Source organism: Phalacrocorax carbo, chromosome 4 (genome assembly GCF_963921805.1).
Source record: "Phalacrocorax carbo chromosome 4, bPhaCar2.1, whole genome shotgun sequence".
Classification (NCBI taxonomy): Eukaryota; Metazoa; Chordata; class Aves; order Suliformes; family Phalacrocoracidae; genus Phalacrocorax; species Phalacrocorax carbo.
In genome coordinates, this window is record NC_087516.1 from 80,722,376 (window position 1) to 80,741,677 (window position 19,302).

At 41.5% G+C, this 19,302-nt stretch overlaps 1 protein-coding gene across 32 annotated transcripts in view; it reads right to left on the reverse strand.

Annotated features, from left to right (window-relative positions):
• Positions 1 to 19,302, reverse strand: part of ANK2 (ankyrin 2) — a 375,969-nt gene that overhangs the window by 105,452 nt on the left and 251,215 nt on the right. For 26 of the 32 annotated variants that reach the window (XM_064450621.1, XM_064450596.1, XM_064450601.1 and 23 more), the window contains 6 exons: positions 16,937 to 17,122; positions 16,438 to 16,461; positions 14,237 to 14,335; positions 12,968 to 13,066; positions 4,586 to 4,684; positions 2,275 to 2,472 (listed from right to left, as the gene is read on the reverse strand). In XM_064450621.1, coding sequence (XP_064306691.1) covers positions 2,275 to 2,472; positions 4,586 to 4,684; positions 12,968 to 13,066; positions 14,237 to 14,335; positions 16,438 to 16,461; positions 16,937 to 17,122 — 705 coding nt within the window. The remainder of the gene's footprint in view (positions 1 to 2,274; positions 2,473 to 4,585; positions 4,685 to 12,967; positions 13,067 to 14,236; positions 14,336 to 16,437; positions 16,462 to 16,936; positions 17,123 to 19,302) is intronic. The other 6 variants (XM_064450592.1, XM_064450615.1, XM_064450617.1 and 3 more) reach the window with 1 other exon arrangement.

Sequence of the window (19,302 nt, forward strand, 5' to 3'; positions counted from 1 at the left end):
AAGGTGTCAGCCCTCATCGGGATTCAAATTAAATGGGGCGGCGACAGGAATGAAAGGGGGGTGGGGAAGGGGACGTTTTAAATCCAGATTGCAACCTAGCGTTTTGTATTGCGAGACACTACTTTTAACGTTGTGCTTACCACCAGCACATATTCGTTTATTTGGAAACGCTTACTCAGTGCGATCGAAGCCCAAATCAAAGCATGACTTCATACTCTACACTGTAACGTGTGCTTTGACTTCAAGCTTTTTTTATGTACTCTTATAGTTAATGCAGGTTAAGTGTGGGCCTAAAGTTAAGCAAACACACTATTCACCATATGTGAATGTTTTAGTGAAAAGCACGGGTAACATTTTTAGATAACATTGAAAAATTGCTATATTTTCTAATGAAAAGGATCAGTATTGCTAAACAACCAACTAGCAGGAAACAACTCAACTGTGAAATCTTAGCTCATGGAAAGAGGCATGTGACAGATTATTCTACAGACAGCTTCTGTTAAGGGAATTGTTAATTACTAGTTGATTTAAAGCATATACAAATTGAAAAAGCTAAGAACTCGTATAGTGCTTGTATTCCCCAAAATATTTTGCAAACTTTAACGATTATTTTTTAAAAAAATCTAGCTGAACATGAATTATTTGTAAAATGTATTCCATCACAGGACTCTGCTGAATATTATTACTGCTATTAGCCTTCTCCAGTTTCTAAAGAAGGAACCAAAACTGTCAGGTATTCTACCTCCTGCACAACATCTCTCAATGTATTTCACAGGGAGTTTTACTGTTTAGAAGTTTCTATGTTTTCACTTAATTTTACTGCCTGAGTTGATTTAATTTTGCTACTTCTATTGAAGTGAGGAACAGTTTGATGGGGGAGAGGCATTAAAAACTGTAGCACTAACAGAACTTGCGAGCTTCATTTAATATATTAAATACTATAAACGAGCCAGAGGCAACAAGTCCCTGATGGGAGAGGAAACAAGACAGAGGGGAAAAAACTGTTCTGGAGGGAAGACAGCAGAGAGGCAGCGGCCTGAGGGTATTCTCCTTCCGTTTCAGATGTTCCTATGGGAGGGTGGGGGGGTGGGGAGGAACAGAAGGTATATTTCTGGTCATGGAAGGAAAGAAAGAAGATGTGGGGGTTAGCATATAATGCATATGTGCAGGTAGCTGAGGGAAGTACAGCTGTTAGATAATCAGGAGACTGGCAAGAAAAACAAGAAAGGATGAAAACAGCATTGAAAAAGATCAAGCAAGTGAACGTGATACCAGGAAAGACAAAACAAGAAAAACATAAGAAGAGGAAGCAAGAGGGGTTATGGGATTTGAGGCCGAGAAAAATGAGAGGGCAGAAAAAAATTGTGTCAACAAAAAGTCAGTTCCAAGGAAGTAAGGGATGGGGGGGCCTTCACAGAAAACTACAGGGTCATATCGAAGGCAAGAAGCTGGGGAAGACATCAGAGCGGCCTGCGGTGGAAGTTCTGTGGAGGCACCATATAGCGCAGGCCATGGCAGACTTCTTGCCATGCAGAACACTGTCACGTGTTCACAGTCTCTTTCTTTCCCCCACTGAGTGTGATAGATTGGTATTTCAAATTCCATCCAGCTAACAGCTCGCGGGGACATTTCCTGTTAGACGAAATAGGAATCTTGTCTGTGTTGGGATAGATTAAAGACTTTTGAAAGCCTTATATGTTCCCGAAGCCAAACGTGATATTTTTCTCTCAGTTAGGGGATAAGGGTCTGATCAGTGCGTGAAAGGAATCCTACCTGTTTTCTTGTAAGCATCAGAACAACTGTTTTTTGAAAAGGAAGAGAAGTGGCACCTAATAGAGTGGAATGTCATCATTTGATAAATGCAGAAATATTAGCTTTTTAATATATTTTCTCCATGCCAAGTAACTTCCTGATTTAGCTGAAAGCTTAGAAATTATCTGTGTATCATATCACATAGTATGGAGAAAACAACTATCAATTCAGTAAAATACCAACGCATATGTTAGCATCTGCTAGAAATGGCTCTGATTTTAGGAACTCTGTAGAGCTTCCAGACCTGATACGACAGCCATTTGCCACGGGACGCCTCCATGACTAGGCCTAACGATACGATACACAACACCGGTAACCAGCAGGTGTGACAACCCCTGTTGTTACTGCAACTATCTAAGGCTGTCAGAGTCTGCTGACAGAGCTTACACTTAGCTTTACCGGTAAGAGCTACTCATCTGCCCTGGATAGCTTTGGTACACGACACGGGTGAGACGGGTTTACCAGGGCACGAGCATTGGGATTTGCTCTCTTGTCCAGGAGGAGTTTGGTAACACGATAGTGGCCGCAGTGTGCGGCCACGTGGAGGGCGGTCAGGTAATCCAGCGTGACATCATCCACGGGCGCTTTGTGCTGCAGTAGGTGTTTGACGCATTCCACGTGGTCCCCCTGGGCCGCCATGTGAAGTGGCGAGAGTCCGTTCTGCGGCAAAAGAAAACAGAACAGTAGCTTCTAGTAACTCTCACTTAGAACGTGGCATGTGTTGGGAGCATGTCATCATGAGTTTGCAGAGCACCCCCATCACTGAAACAGAGCCGCATCTGAGCTATGGACTGGAGGAAAAAAACTGAAGTAAAGCTGTAGCCACCCCTCCCCTTCCAGCAAATACAGGAAAACTTAGTGGAATATCATATAATTAACTAAAATCAGAATTTAATCAAAGCAAAGGAATCTAAGGGTCTTGTCTCATGATTTAATAAAATGTATCTTGACCTTAAAAGACAGTTCTGGGCATACTCATCATAACACTAAGACATAGGGTGTATGTCAATTAAGAGGAGAAGCACCTACTTACCCACCATCGTATTTATTAAGGAACCTTTTTTTTTTTCTTTAAGTGTTCAATACAAAAACAGTTTCCATTGGCAAACCTGACCCCTGAGCTTGTGGGAAATTATACTTTCAACCACCACCATGGCTGGATTTTTTTTTCAAACCATAACACTTGAAGGGCAGTGGAAGCAAGAGTTTTATAGCCCTGTCTGGCTTCAATAGGTCATTTTGCAGATACTGAAGTCCATGGAAGGCAGACAATTAAGAGAAAAGAGAATTGTTGCTATTAATATGTGTAACAAGTTGTTTTCAGAAAAAAAATTTTAACATGTACGTATTTTTCTGTCTCAAGTTTGGAACCACCTGTTTCAGTTGGAACTTCGAAGAGGAAACTGCTTTTCAATCTAATTCCATTATACATGCAATAAGGTACTTAAAGCACTGCGTGTTTAAAGATAGACTATAGCATATAAACTTGAACAAGTAACTGACTTGGTTTGGTCAAACTGTTTATTTGTCACCTGGAAGGAGGGAATTATTCACTGGACACTTCTGCTCTGCTCAATCCTCAGCACAGTGGGGACGTCCAGATACTGCCAGAGCAATGCTGATATTTTGTCCCGACTGAGAACATCTGCCTTTGAACGGCAACATCTGGGAATCCTGCCTGAAATGTGCACAAAATATGTGGCAGGGCCTGTTCTTCTGAGCCTTCGTACCTCTTAGCTAAGTGAGGGTGTTGACACATGAGGTTCACCTAAGCACCTTCTCCCACCTAAGGTATCAGTGAAACTATGAGGAATATTTTCCCTACAATTCCCATCTCCTTGTGGATTCCTCCTGCATAAACACATGACCTGGACTACTTGGCACTATCAAGGATGCATAGCTTGAGCACATCCTTATTTGATGCAGTTGCCCATGCCTGCAACCCAGTAATAAAACCTCCTGAAGACTGTAAAGAGAAAATCTTGAGTCTCCAGTTAGGATAACTATGGGTCAGGGTACACTAATTGCCCTTGTTTTGAGCCATGTTTGAGAGACTGGGGCCCAGTAAACAGTGCAATGTTCTGAAACTGGTATTTAAATTGTTTGTCGCTCCTGATCTTCCAGGGGACCTTAAGCATATCATTGCGATACTCTATTCCACTGTTTTCCAACTATTGATACCAGGTACCTTTGTCAGGCACTCTGACATGAAGTGCTGCTCGGGGGGTTTGCTATTATGCTACAAGTATCCTTCTCTCAGTAGTTTGACCAAAGGGACAGCATTTGTAGGAAATGCATTTATCTTAGACATGCACTTTTCAGCAATCAGTAGGAACACACTGGAATCGTTTTCCAAGTCTGAACTACTCCACGAAAGCAATTTGGAGAAGCTGCAAGACACAGGTCCTAGTTAGCTTATATGAAGGATCAGAAAATATATACCAGGAATCACCTCTCAGGAGTGACTGACCCAGCTTTTCCATCTCTGTGTCCCAGGGTCTTAGGAAGCAACAAAAGCGAAGCGCTTGCAGTAGCACTGTATATCATGTGTTTAATCTGATATTACAGAGACGGGCAGAGAAGTGTATACTGTTTCGTATATTGGAGAGTCCCAAATTATGTAAGAAAACTTTACTTTGGACCATTCTACCCATTAATACTTTCCTTTGGGAGAACAGAAATGTTCCCGTCTTCTTCCTTGCCCTTTTGGTGACATTGAAAAGTCTGTGGAAAGTGAAACAGAGCTGTTAAGGTATTCTAATAAGACACACACCTTGGTCCGTGCAAGCAGCGGGGCACCTCGTTCCAGGAGCAACTCCACAACTTGGTCATGTCCACTTCTTGCAGCACAGTGGAGTGGGGTGAGTCCATCCTTAAAGTAAAAGGAGGGAAAACAAATGAGCACATCCCCAGCTGTCCGTCCTGGCACTCTGACGAACACCCTTCCAGGAATGCAGCCCCATGAGTGTGTGAAAAAGCTCCTTTTTAAATTTTGACTCCTAACTGAAGCTGGCTCCACAACAGGAAGCTTCACCCCTAGTAGTCTTCTAGAGTAAAGGACACACCAGGGTTACCATTTCAGAGGGGAAGTGCATTGCATGTTCAGATCTCTTATCGAAGACGAGAATGTGAGCATGCATTGCCTCCTCCCCTCCTTCTCCTCTACATGGCTTTGAGATTGTGTTGCCTCTCCCTGGATAACGTGTACGGGGCCAAAGATGCTCCATTAATCAAACCATTGTCTTTTGGGTTGCTTTTGATGCAGGGATGAAACAAGAAATCTTCATACCAGAAAATTTACTCTAGAATTTATTTGTTTGGGTTTTTCTTTTTTTTTAAAATAGGCAGCAGGAGAAAGAAGATTTTAAAACAGAGAAAAAGAGAGAAACAAACAGATCAAAAGCTTTCATTTCTGAAATGGAGTGGTGAACAAAGAACTAACAATTCTTTACTAAAATTGCTGTCAGACTACCCACTCTGCCATGTTTTTTCTGTTGCAGAACCCCACCCTATACCAGAAGACTTGCTCAGGCCGCTCAGTAACGACCACGGCAGCAGTAGCAAAAGAGGCATCAATGAAACATTCAGATAGGAGGACGCATTCTAGGTAATTCTGCTACAGTCTGGACTTTACGCAGGAGAGTACAGGAAATATGAGATGAGAAGAATGGTTGCAAAAGAATATTAGTGCTGAATGACAGGAAAAAGAAAATGTGTAAGGTATAGAAACCCAAGTTCTCCTCTCATTAGACCTGAATACTGTTCAAGCATGCACTCAGGGTAGTCATCAATACTCATTCAACAGAGATAGGTTTATAAAGGTGAAATGGCAATGGTTTTTAATCACAGGAAAAGCCTTCTCCCTTTGAGACACACTGCTCATTTAGATGAGTTAGATGCTATTATTCTAGCGTGCTTTTGGAATACTGGTCTGAAATAGATTTATTACTTAGAAGTTAAAAAAGTAGCAAAAATGCAAAACCACGGCCTTAAGTGTGCGTTAGCGACCCTGCTTCATACACGGATCTTCTGTTTGCCTTGCCGGAGTTTGGAGGAAGGCTACATCGCTATATTTTTACTTCTACTACTAGCATTTTTTAATTAAAAGCAGCTCTAAACCGCACAGTACCATTGCAATTGCAACACCATTTTGGCTACGCAACCACAGCCCTGTAATAGTCTACGCAAGGTAGTTCTGAGAAGGCAATCCTCCCTCATCCTCGGTTTCAAAAGCCCAGAGCCCCTTTCTGGGTTAGTGCAACAAAGCTCCACTGCAGTGGGGAACTGGTGTCTGCAGGGAGGAATTTTTCTCCCCCATTTATCTACTGTTTCCAGAGATTTTTCAGAAACATGTGAAGGGGTTAGGTGTGCCTCGACACTCACTATCTCAGAGGCAGAAGCATCACTAAATCCCACGGATGCTTTGCAGTGAAATTCAACAGATGCAAGATGAAACCCACAAACAGAATTCAGGGCTGTTCAGCACCTGGCAGACTGGGTCAATGTAAAGGAATTGGGTGTAATGAGCTTGTCTGGGTTAGCCAGAGTCCCCTAAATCAAGTCTTTATATGCACAACTGAGGTGTATTTTCACCTCGCTGCCAGAGGGATTCAGACACATAACTCCCATTAGCATTACTAAGGTGAGAATGTATCCCAGATGTATTTCTAGGAAAGGTATTTATTTGTTATTTCCAGTTTCTGGTCTTGTGTGCTCTCCGTTTTTAATCAATGTGGGAAGTTCACTTTCCCTATCTGCACAGTGACTTGGATGTTATTCTGTTTAATGGAACAGCAAAATAAAGGTAGAATTGTGGGAACCCTTGAAAAAGCACACTACAAATCCCCAGAGGGAGAAAAAAAAGACGACAAATACAAGCTAAGAAACAGATCAATTCCACATGGAAGTCTAGCTAAAACAAAAATAAGAACTGAATCATTAAAAAGCATTTCTCTGTTCTTATCTATAACTCCCTCTAAAAGTAGAGATAAAAATTTGCTACCTATCTCATTCTCTTCTGTCACAGCTCTTATAAAGCCATCATCATTTACTATCTGTGCTCTTCCCAGCAGGTGTACGAAGCAATACGCTTTGCAGCCTTCCCATAGAACCCTCTCTCTGCCCTCTTTCTGCCCTGGGGAAAACTACGCGTCTATTTTTTAAATTATTGTATATTTAATAATTCAGATTCTATTTTTGCTTATACCTTTTCTTCAAAGATGAGGGGAATTGCAAAGAGAGAGCTGTTGTAGCAGAAGAATTAGTACATAATACAACGAGGACAAACTGACATTAGCCAACATCAAAAGACACGCTGGCGTACCAAATCAGTCCTCTTTAGCACCATTATCCATTCGCAATGACCCTCAGTGCTCTGAAATCTATTGCAGGAGTTTGGCTACGTACTTTTTTAATCATTCCGTTGCTATTTGGTACACCATGTAAACTGAAGAACACATGCTGACCAAAATATCAAACACGTTGTTTGACAGGACATACAACACCGGGTCAAACACAGACTTTGAAGCACAGATAATGGATATCCCATAAACACAAAGGCCGCGATGCCAGGCAACAAGAAATCCAGCAATTTTATGTTTTAAGAAGTCTGGTATTTACCTCCTCATCCCAAACAGTACCTAACAGAGCGCTAAATGTTTTCGTCTTCCAAGTGACATCCTGCACTTGGTGTTCGTTGTTCCCATATGCAGTACTCTCCGAGCTCACGCATTGCAACGTAACCAACGGCTGGGTCACTCTTAGAAATGACACTACAATCCTCTCCGTATGTATGGAAGCCATGAAATTCCATCAGTCCTAGTTTCCTCTTAAATGGCTGTCAAAATAGAAGGTAAACTTGTGCCTTTTTTTTTTTCTCTCCATGAAAATCAATCGCTGGTCATCTTTTAATCTGCAAAATTAATTCTAAATTCCGTGCATGACTCCTAACTGCAGGGCTCAAGAAGAGAAATTATTGGGTCATTTCACAGTGATTAAAATGTTTTGCTTCAGCTTACCAGGGAGATCGAGATAAAAAGAAGCTGTGCTTACGAGAGATTCTTAATGGGAAATTATATGGGCAGCATCTTAACAGGACAGTTGGGCACCTTCAGTGCTCATTTGAACGAAGACTGATGATAGCCCATGAACGCCAAAGGCCAAATTACCAAAGAATTCTTCTAAATTCTTCTCATTTTTATAAGGCTGAAATAAAATTCTAGTATTCTGTATGTTAGATATGCAAAATTGGTCTAAATTTTCTCCACAAATAAAGGCCTTTTCACTTGTTCATTTTTCGTTACTACTAAACCTCACCTCTTTAAAAATGAACAAGGCAAGTCTCCCTCTTACTCTAAGCTCTGAGTCTTGGCATAATTAGACACGCTCTAAAGTATTCCTCCAGGTCTGCCATTCAAATGACAAATCTTAAAAACACAGCAAAATTATACCATGCATTTGCTTGAGTAATAAGATATTAACTTAAATAATTCTAAATAATAGTCCCTATCTATATAGCTTGCTTAGATAATCAGTACAGCATCCCTTCCTGCTCCCCCGTACACATTACATGAATCCACTACATTTTTAATAGCAAATGCCTGCATCGTGATTAGATATTTATAATCTGACGTTGCTTGAGGAACGGCAAAAACTGCCAATGAATTATTAGTGCCCTGTGCACGTGTGACGACTAGGAGAAAATGTCACAGCAGCATTACTGCAGGAGAAAAGCACAGGAAACAGCATGGTGCCGAGACGGGGTGAGGATCCTGCTGCAATGGCTTCATGGTAGGAAACCCACTACCACGTGGAAATAGCAGAGAGCCATGCCTATTTTGTCAGGATGTGTATATACAAAAGGAGACATTATTACAAATAGAACTCAGTAGGTTCCCAGAACGAGTGCTAAGGGGTGTCTGAAGCACATTCACCACAAAAAACCCAACCCAACCCAACCAAAATCCGAGTTTCACCCCCCACAGCTTCCTTCCTTTTCTTTTCCCATTGGTACCATACATCTCTGTGACCGACCTTCCATTTCTTTCAGCTCCAGCTGAGCCTCCTTTCTTTTCTGTGGCCTTTCTCCAACCCAAATGGCATACCAGACTCTCTCCCCACCATTATCATGCCTGCTCCCCTCTCCAGCTCCAGCTGCCACGCTCCAGGCACACAACATATTTACTTTCCCACACAATAAGCTTCCCATTCCAAGACTAGATGCTCCGTTTCATTCCAGGGATTTTTTTTTTTCAAACTGTAAATATTCTGGACAAGAGCCTGCAAGAGGAGTCTAAAGAAAAGTCCCAGAGCAAGAAAAATTTATTTTCAGTGTTGGCAAGATTCAACAGGAAGAACACAAAACGTGTGACAACTTCAGCGTCTGAGACAGGTGAACATGTTCCTCCCTCTTTCTAAGGGCGTTTGCACAGTCCCACAAAAATGGAAATAGCAGTAAGGTGACAAAGGCCTGTGAATAACACTGTATTTTAAAAGTAAAAAAAAGTATACAGAAGCTAAAAAAGCCTCACATTCTTGCTCTTTTTTTCCCCTATACAATTTATATAGAGAGATGATGAAAACAGAGATATTACAAAAAAACCTGCATTCATAAAGAATATTCCTAAACCTTTTTAAGAGTCAGTAACATTCCAATATCCCACGTATCCTTACTGCTACGATTCTATCAGAATATTTTTTGTAATAGAAATATATATATATTGGCCATGCTGAAACGGCTCTGCTTTTAAATGCTTAAAATGATTCTCCCTGGAATAATCCTTCCTATGATTCGGAAAGGCTGTAAACACTTTCCTTCTCTCCAAGCGAGAATTGGTAATTGCCAGGTTACTCTTGACCACACGACATCGATTTAGTCCTAAATTGAACTCCCCTACCATCTTTTAGGGAACACCGATTCCTAGCGACAGCCTGCACAACTGCTTCTGCAACCCCACTCCACCAGTCCACCATCGTAAGCTGTACAGGTCAGAAGGTTAGCTGAATTGTAAAATTTTAAACAAACATATGCCACTGAAGTTCTTATTCAGGTAAACTTGCAGAAAATATAGGTCTGACTAGGATTTCAAATAGTAAAAAGCATAAGAAATATTTAATTTAGCATAAGAAATTTCACCCGTTAATTACTTCACAAACAAAACTCCAGATACGGCTTGTATGTAACTAGAAGCAGCACAATTGTAGATATAACACATAGTACTAATAAAAGTATTGTATTAATGTCACTTGGAATGGAGTTTACATTTTTGCTCTAGATATCAAAGAGAAATGAAATTCCACATTTTAAAAACTTATTTTGTAGTTAGTTGAGAAAAACGGTAAAACTTGCCCCCCAAAATTTAAGTAATTATTTTAAAACATATAAGTCTAGCAACGTTACATCTTTTGTGAGAAATGCCATAAAATTTCAGCAAATACATTATGAAATGTATAGAAAATAAAAATAGGTCATTCCCGCAGTAAGCAGGGCTCTCCTCTGACATGCAACATTAACAATGGAACAGGAGGGCACATGCGTAATTTACTCCCTTTGAAGAACGTACATTTTAATTTATTTTTTCACACAATACAGGGGGTCCTAATGGATGATTCCAATGGAATGTTTTCAAACATAAAAAGATTTCACAGATCAGCTCTGCAAAATTGAAGTACTGAGGCTCATCTAAAATCTGTTCAAATAAGTTTTTGCATCTTAATTTATGCATCATCAGATGTCACGTAATAAAGCAAGTTAAAAATAAACTGAATGAAAGCAATGAGTACTTTTTTTTAACCAAAGAGCTTATTTTGATGCCCAAGCTATCCAGCAATGAAATATCCTACTATGTTTAATTCCACTGGTTTTCAGTGAGCCTGACCTACTGGAAGAGTGCAGGCGTCCCTCAGGAGGAATGAAAAGGCGAGTATGAGAAGGCAAGCACGTTACTACCGGGATGGAGGAGGCGGAAGCCTGTCCTTTAAAGAACCAAACAGACGTACGCACGGCATGCAACACACAACCTACCTCTTCAATACCCTACATACTCACGGCCATAGCAAAGCACACAAGGCATGCGGACAAAGCAAAGGGAAAAGAAAAAGACACCGAGACGATATAAACAGCTGGCATGAAGACAAGATCACGCCACAGAGACACCAACAGCAAAACCAAAGCTCTGGAATCTTCCCCACTGTGAAGTACACGCAGCCGACCACCGCCGTGTGCCTTTGAGCAGGGAGAAGGCAGAAGATGAAAGCAAGAGGAAGCTGCTGAGCCTGTGCAAACTGGGATACCTGTTCTTTATAGGATACCTTCATGGGTTTTCACCAGTATCTTTGTGCTGATGGTTTTGGAGCTAACGTGGCAGCTGACAAAGGGCAGGAAGCCCAGACAATGAGAAGACTCTAAAATTAGCACCTTCCACCTACGCTGGGCAAAGTCCCATTCAATTTCATTCACAACTGCACATCAATCCTTGCGGGTGAGCAGGGAAGGCAATACACCTTGCCCTCTTAAAATCCAAGACGTCCTTTACAATCACCTGTGCCAACTCGTCTAAAACAGGAATCTAAATAATGACCAGGAAATAGGTGAATTCAATAGTGCAATTCCACAGGCCAAATGGACCATTTCTGTGTGAGTACTGTGCTTATGAGTAGGCGGAATATCCTGCCTGCAGCATATTATTACCATTTCATGCCTCTTTACTGTGAGATTTTAGGCATTTATTCTGGAAAATTTGACCAGGGATGATTTACTGCACACCTTCATAAGAGGCAGCATTTTCTATCATCACTAGTTTAAAAAAAAAAGAAAAAGAAAAGAAGAAAAAAAGGCAAGAAAGACAATATTTCATAAATTATCAGAGAGCAAAATCATAATCACATAAAGAGTTAAATGATAATCACGGTTGTCTTCCTAGCTTATGAAGCAACAAATGGTTGATGTAATTAATACCAAAGTAACTGCAGAGGTTGAATCAACCACAAGGGTAGCTGACTGCAGTATCCTCTACCTTCTTCTACCCTTCTACCTTATTAAACAAAAACTCTTATGTCCAGCTCTAAACTCTGTGTTCTAAAACACCCACTATTACTTGGACATATAATTTTCCAGATCAGTGCTTAAAAACCAGCAGCTCTCAAGAACGAGTCGTGTGCAGTTCAGTTTGCACCAACGACCACAATTTCCTACGCGACTCCAAAACCCCATTTGAAATAATTAACCCTACCCATGTAAACGATGGGTTTCCCTTTTGTCCTGAATGAGTGCAAAATCACCCATAAATAGAGCGCACAGTACTGGCGTGGCATTTCAACAGGACAACTGGGAGGAGGAAGCCAGTGAGAGTCACCTAATTCTCTGTGGTTAGTCGGGGAAGAGGTGAGTGGCTGCTGGCACAGAGTAGGCTACTTGTTCCCGGTATCGACTCTTCAATAAGAAGCGACTGCCAGCCCGCTACAGCGATTTGCGCGAGGCATACTGCGACTGGCACAGACATTTAGGAGTCAGGGGAATGACAGGCTTAGCTGAGTCCAGACCCTCCGCTTCCCGTTGCTGTGCAGCACGCATATTCTTGCATCATGTGAGGTTGGACCAACTAACAGGCTTAGTTCCTCGAAAAGACCAGTTTCATCAGCATTTGCTTGTATGTCGTAGGTAGATTATAGAGGAGACTAAAGAAAATAGTATTTCTGCCTCCTACTCTCACCGATACCTGCCACTCTTTAGTCTGATACCATAGAAAACAGTACAAATAACAAGCTGAAAACTAACGGTAAGATTCTGAGTTAAATAAAAAATGGTACAAAAATATTTCTTTATAAATCATTTTTGGAGTCACAATTTGTATTTGGCCCAAGTTTCAAAAAGAGTACACTTGTGAGGAGGCAATGTTTAACATTTTTGGAACTGTGTTCAGCTGAACTTTTTAATTTTTTTGGTCATTTATAACAGCCGCATTTAACGTCTCACCTGACGACTAGAGAACAAGACACGATTACTGAAGCTGAATTCCTAACCACGAATCTTGGTGTTCCCAGTCTCTGGCTTGAAACAAACAAAAAAAAGCCCCAAACCCAAAAACAAGCAAGCAAAAAAAATCCAGTCCATTCCCAAGGAGGGACAACATCGTATTCAGGGAATAGAAAGACTCACCCTGGTTTTGGCATCGATCTGCCCTCCGCGATCCAACAAGAGCTTCACCATGTTTGTGTTTCCCCTTTTGGAAGCCACATGCAGTGGGGTGATTCCATTCTACACCATGAAAAGAACAAACAATGAGCGCGATGGATTTGAAGGTGTATAATGGTGGTGAATTTGTGTTCGGATCACAAAAAAATGAGACCGTCACATTGTAGAGAATAAACAAAAATGTAGTTGAGCATCAGAGCTAGGCACACACCATATAAGCTAGAGTTAGTAATTCCTTTCTAAGCAAGAATCTTTCTTCGTTGTTTGGGGTTCTTTAATAAACGAAGAAGCGCATCTGCCAAAGCAGCAAACATCACAGTCCCAGAGTCAGACAAATACACAAACATATATCAGAGTCCCAATCAGTCAATATTCACAAAACACTGATGCGTTTAAATCACTGCAACGCACACAGAGTACACAAACGCCCGACTCCTGCACAAAGGAACCTTCTTAGTGTAATGCCAATAGCGTAAAGGAGTAGCTCCTCTTTAGGCTGAAAGCCCCTGCAAATGCTTTGGGTGAGGAAAGACGTGATATTAGCAGCTATTCCAGATTGGCAACAGGAGGAAGTCAGTCTGAAAGGCAGAACCCTGAAGTAATTCAAAGTGTGTCTGGCAAAATTAAACAGAAAACCGGTGTCCCGGTAGCTGTGGCAAGGTACAGATTAGCAGAGGTTTTCACGGCACCCGATGCCGTGCTTCAAACTACATGATGTACAACAGCTGAGACCACATTATGTGGCTCTGTGGTTGTTTACCGTAAAAGAGTAGTCATGATCAGTTAGTACATTTATTGTTGCATTGATAGAATGGCAACATCCCTTACGTTACTTTTTCAAAATACGTTTACATGTGGAAATATCAAATTAAAGTAGTACGGTAAGTACCAAACACCGAGAAAGCCAATAAATCCTACATATATTTCTGGAGTATGTCTAACTGACAGAAAAGCTGAAGTGAGTTGACACATAGCGAGAATTTCAGCTTTCTGGAGCTAGTCAAAGGAACCTCATTCCTTCAGCTGGGAACTCTGGGTGCTACTGAACTCCCAAGGACTCCAGTGCGTTGCATGGAGGCAACCTTTAGGAATTACTGCAAAAAGAGATGTCCTTGAACACAGAATTTCAGCGTTACCTTGCTCCTGGCTTACTCTTGGCTAAGAATTACAGAAAGAAACACTCCCACCATTGTAGGCCATTACATCTAAGAAGAGAAAGAAATTCCTCCGTACCCGTGCTGTGAAATCGACTGCAGCTCCTCGGTTTAGCAGAAGCGTTGCCACATTGACATTCCCATAGTGCGCGGCTATGTGCAAAGGTGTAAAGCCACTCTACAAAGGGAAACAGCCCTTATTATAGAAATCATCTGATACAAGATAATCAACTTAACTAGAACTTGATTTTAAAAGCTGCTGGCAAACAAATGCATCGTGCTGATTTTATCCAGTTCACCTATTAACACAGCACAGCCTTTCGGGCCCAGAGCGCAGTTCTCATATGAGAGGTTATCAAAGGCGCTTCATTCCTCCTTTCTCCAATTCAGCCTTCTGAATCGGTGGCCAATAAGTAGTGTAGCTTTCATCATAGAAAATATTAATATATTAGCCATTCTTAAAACAAATAAAGGAAGTTTCCTTACTACAATTAGGAAGCAACATGGGTCTTTTGGGCTGCATCTGTTTACTGGTTTGGATAAATGACTGCAAAAGTTGTTGGACTCTTATTTTACTGCTCTTCAAATTACAAGTGCTTTTTTTGAAAAAGCAACGGTATTCAATATGTAATCCAAGAATTTGGTGTACATGAGAAACTACTTAGTAGCACAGTGTAAGAATCATAATTAGTTATATTTATATACAATTTGGATCTCAAAAGATCTGAAGGAACTTTGCCACCTATACATTAGAAAACACACAATTTCCTTATTGCTTCTTGAACACCAGAAGGTGGAACTTGCTTCAGCTACGAGATATAGGATTGCTTGACAACAACATAAAAAACTGATTAATTTTTCAGAAACTAGGGCACGGAGCAAGCTTTTAGGGTCATAAGTAATTCAAGTAGAAAGGATCTTGCTTTTGAGGTTAACACTGATTTGATCAGCTCTTACTGTTATAGGAGGAGAGAAATACTTCTGGCTTCTAGAAAATACTGTACCGTATTTTCAACTAGGTTTCATTTCTCTCAGTGTACAAATCATCCTTTTAAACTACTGATGGAATAAAGAAATATAGGCAGACGTTGCACTCCAAATCAACTTCGTTCCTAAAAGATACAGCAATCAGCCTGCTATTTTACCCTAGTTCCATTGACTTCCTTGTCAGCCCACAGGTGACCCTGGCCAAAGTACAGCCAAACGCTCATTAAATTCATAGTCTCCTTGCTGTGATAAATTACCAGGGAAGTGTCTACCGAGGACATTAGGCACACAATCACGATACTGTGTGAAGCTATAGACCGAACGCACGTTGCATTAACAACTGCCTTCTTGCGGACACGTGTTTGCCTGGTGACAAACGCAAGGTAGCGAGAAGTAACGTAACGGCCGGTGCAGGAGACGTGACGCCCTTCGTGTTCGCCGTAGCGAAGAACACGCCCGTGGGCAGATGCCAGGGAGAGGCTGTCACCCTTCCAATTCCCATCGCCGGCTGCCTCATGGCAACCGGCTCGCGTAGGCACACACCAGGCACGAAGCACTCGCACACGGGTGCGTGCGTGCGTTCAAAACTCATTCCCTCATCTAACAAACCCTGTTATTTAAAAGCAGGCTTTCAAATAATGACCGCATTCTTGGAAATAACTCTCTTTCCTAAACGTGACAATAATCCTGAGGGGAGAAATTACACTTATAGCCAATCAGACCCAGGATTTTTAGAGGAAGTGCTTGGAGATTTGCTACTTCCAGACTCCATATGAGAAATGTAATATTACCTGCGGCAGGTAGATTCTGAGTACGTGCTATCCCTTAAGGACTTTTCAAAACTTTATTGAGAAGATTGTAATAAGAACAATGGTAAAAATAAGCAGATGATCTGAACAAGTTTTTACCTTGGAGGATCTGATTATATTTATTATCCTAAAAGAAGGAAAATGAATTTTACCATTTTTCTGGTTGAGCCAGACACCTCAAGTTAGTTATGCCAAGTGAGTGCATTTTCATACTAAATGAAATTGAGCCAGTAAAGCACCTTTATTCTCTTAGCTCCATTACTCGCTTCAGGCTTCTTTGAACAGTTGTGAATTCTCAAAAGTTTGCTTCAATAGCGACACAAAGGATGAATAAAAATAGGTTTGCTGAGTCACAAACTTCTACGTATTAAAAAAGAGTCTTATATTCACGTTTAGTGCTAAATAATAATGAAATATTGCCACAGAGCAGAGAAAATATTTATAAGTAACAGAAAGAGTAATTAAAAATTTTTGATCTCGGTACCTCAGTCGTCCTATTCACCATCATCTGATGCAGCATGGTTTGGGAAAAAGAGGAAAAGTATTAAAGACTGGCCGCAAAACGAAGAACTATGTTGCTTTTTGAAATGAGTTATGCTGTTAATTATGGGACAAGCCATTCAAGCATGCATTAACTTTAAATACAACCTATGTTCCCATGGGCAATAAACCAGTATCCTATTGAATAGGGAAGCAGTGATTCTGCCTCCATTCCCGTCTTCTGGTTTACAAATAATGAGAGAAAGCTGGTTACCAAAGAAATGAGAAGTATAACTAAAAAGCAGAAAAATGAGTAGTTCGCAATTACTGTGTAGCTAAACACTGCAAGAGTAGATATATTACTGGTGATACTGGTCGGGCAACTTGGTTTTCCCCACAGAAGAAATTACCTTTAAGCATTAAAACGAAGGACGTAAAGTTTGTTGCCCATCGGCTCTCAGCCGCGTGACTACCCTGTTACCTCTACAGCAGCATCGCGTTACCTTGGACTGCACGTCGGCATTATGGTCGTTCTGCAGTAAGAGCGCTGCTGATTTGGTGTCGTCTTTTCTGGCCGCAATATGCAGAGCCGGTAATCTCACTTTCCCCTTGGTGTCATTTTCCAGGAGGATGGCCACCGCCTGGTTGTGTCCTTGTTGCAGCGCAACAGCTAGAGGAGTGAAACCGTCCTGGTGGAGAAGAAACCAAGATGTGCTCAGCAGGCTGAAGGACGCAAAGCTTCGGTGATGTGCACGGCGCTGTTTACACACAGAAATTTCATAAGCGCATTACCAGCCATCTTCTACCTCTGCACCACCACCTCTAGTGAAATGGTATCGGAGGCACAACATTTAAACCCAGGTATGGCTTCAAACATGCCAGAAACATACGTTTTCCACTTCAAAGTAGTCTTTTCGTAAGTCGAGTACAAGCAAAGGATCATTCTACAGTATCTCTCTTAATTACTTCCCATCTTAAAATGGTAACATAAACAAAGCATATTTTTAGCAATATTTTGGTCAGGAGTAGCGAGCACTGAATGAAGCAGATGTGAAAAATATACATGGGAACTCTTTCTGAATGTCTCGCATCTCTGCGAAAAGGAAGCATATCTTCAAATGCATTTGCTGCTGTTACACACGGACTATGACTCAAGAAAGCCAGAACAAATTGCTAACCATGATCTAACTTGAAGCAGGGAAACATTAGATTATTTGTATTTTTTGGAAAAACAAAGTCACAGAAATATCCCTGCTTTTCATTCCATTTTAGCTTTGTTTTAAGATCATTTTCAAATTGTCTTGCTCCTCCACAGACTCCCCAAATTGCCAATGCTTTAAAATGTATCATGGGATCATGACTTGCGATCTCAGCTGAAGTACCGCCTGCCCCCATCTCTCTTATTCTGACTTTAAAACTGAACCTAGCTCAAGTCTTGCACGTCGCCCAAGCAAGTATGTGCTGTAACCACATGCTAGATCGGAGGGCAGCTGAACCACGAGGAACAGAGCAGCTCTCTGGCTGAGTCTGTGACCAGAGACATGGTGAATAACAATGAAAGAAAAGGGAAGGGAATAAAACAAGGTCTTCTATGTCTAGGTCGGAAGGAACAATTAAAGAGTCAATTATAGCCAGAAAGTGAGAAAACTGATTTAGATACATTGTAAAAGGCATAGGAAGGAGATGGAATGCATTTGGAATAGGAATATGGGAAGACAATAAAATAATGAAGGACGAGTTCAGAAGGAATGAGAGCTAGCATATGCTAAAAGAAACATCTGAAGAATTGCCAAAGCAATTTTTCCCCTCAGTGATCTAATAACATTCACTCCCTTCTGCGCAGAACTGTGGGTAGGTGCGTTGTAACAGTGATACTACTACGGTTTCTTTCTGTAATAGAGATTAAATTCTGTACAGTGAATTAAAAAAGGGTGAACAGCTGACGAAACAGCTGAACTGTAAAGATAATTCTGAGATTGGGGCTACATTAGGTGTTGAAATGGCTTAATACATTTGCCTTTCGCCTCTGGGAACATGAGAACAAATCCTGGATTAGAGGCACTGTGAAACCAAGCTCATCCTTACTCTCATTTTGTATATATACGTATGTAAGCTTTAGAGGAAACAAAACATATCCAAAGGCAGAGCAAGTTTCAAAGCTTCAAAGACAAGATCATGCATTTGATTTGCTCCACTTTATCCTCCATCCTTCTCCAAAAGGACACAACACTTTCTGCATTCCCTCTCCTATCGCTTCTGCAAAGCATGGCTGACTGGAGCTCGGAGAAAGCATTTCATTTCCCCACGTCCCCAGGTGAGCACAGCCAGTCTGGGATGCCAAACAGAAGGTCCTTCTCCATCTGCTTCGGTGGCATCCTCAGCACAGGCTGTCATCCCACCTTATTTAATGCACCATTTCTTCATTCTGTTCACGAGACTAACTCGGGGCACGTGTGAAAGCTGACAGTGGCTCAGCCCATCCTTCGCTAACACTTGAATCATTGAAACCAACACCTCAGCAAGACCTGCAACCAAAACTTACCTAGTTAAGCGATAAGGGGACAGCCTTTACTTTCTAAGCTACAAAACTGAGGACTGACCCTTCTGATGGCCTCAAGCTGCGTCCGGGGAGGCTTAGATTGGATATTAGGAAACATTTCCTCACTGAAAGAGCGGTCAGGCATCGGCACAGGCTGCCCAGAGAGGTGGGGGAGTCACCGTCCCTGGGGGTGTTCAAAAATGTGTAGACATGGCACTTGGGGACATGGTTTAGGAGGCCTGGGGGTGCTGGGTTGGCGGTTGGACTTGATGGTCCTAGAGGTCTTGTCCAACCTCTATGATGGCAGAAGACAGTCTGAGACTCAGCTTC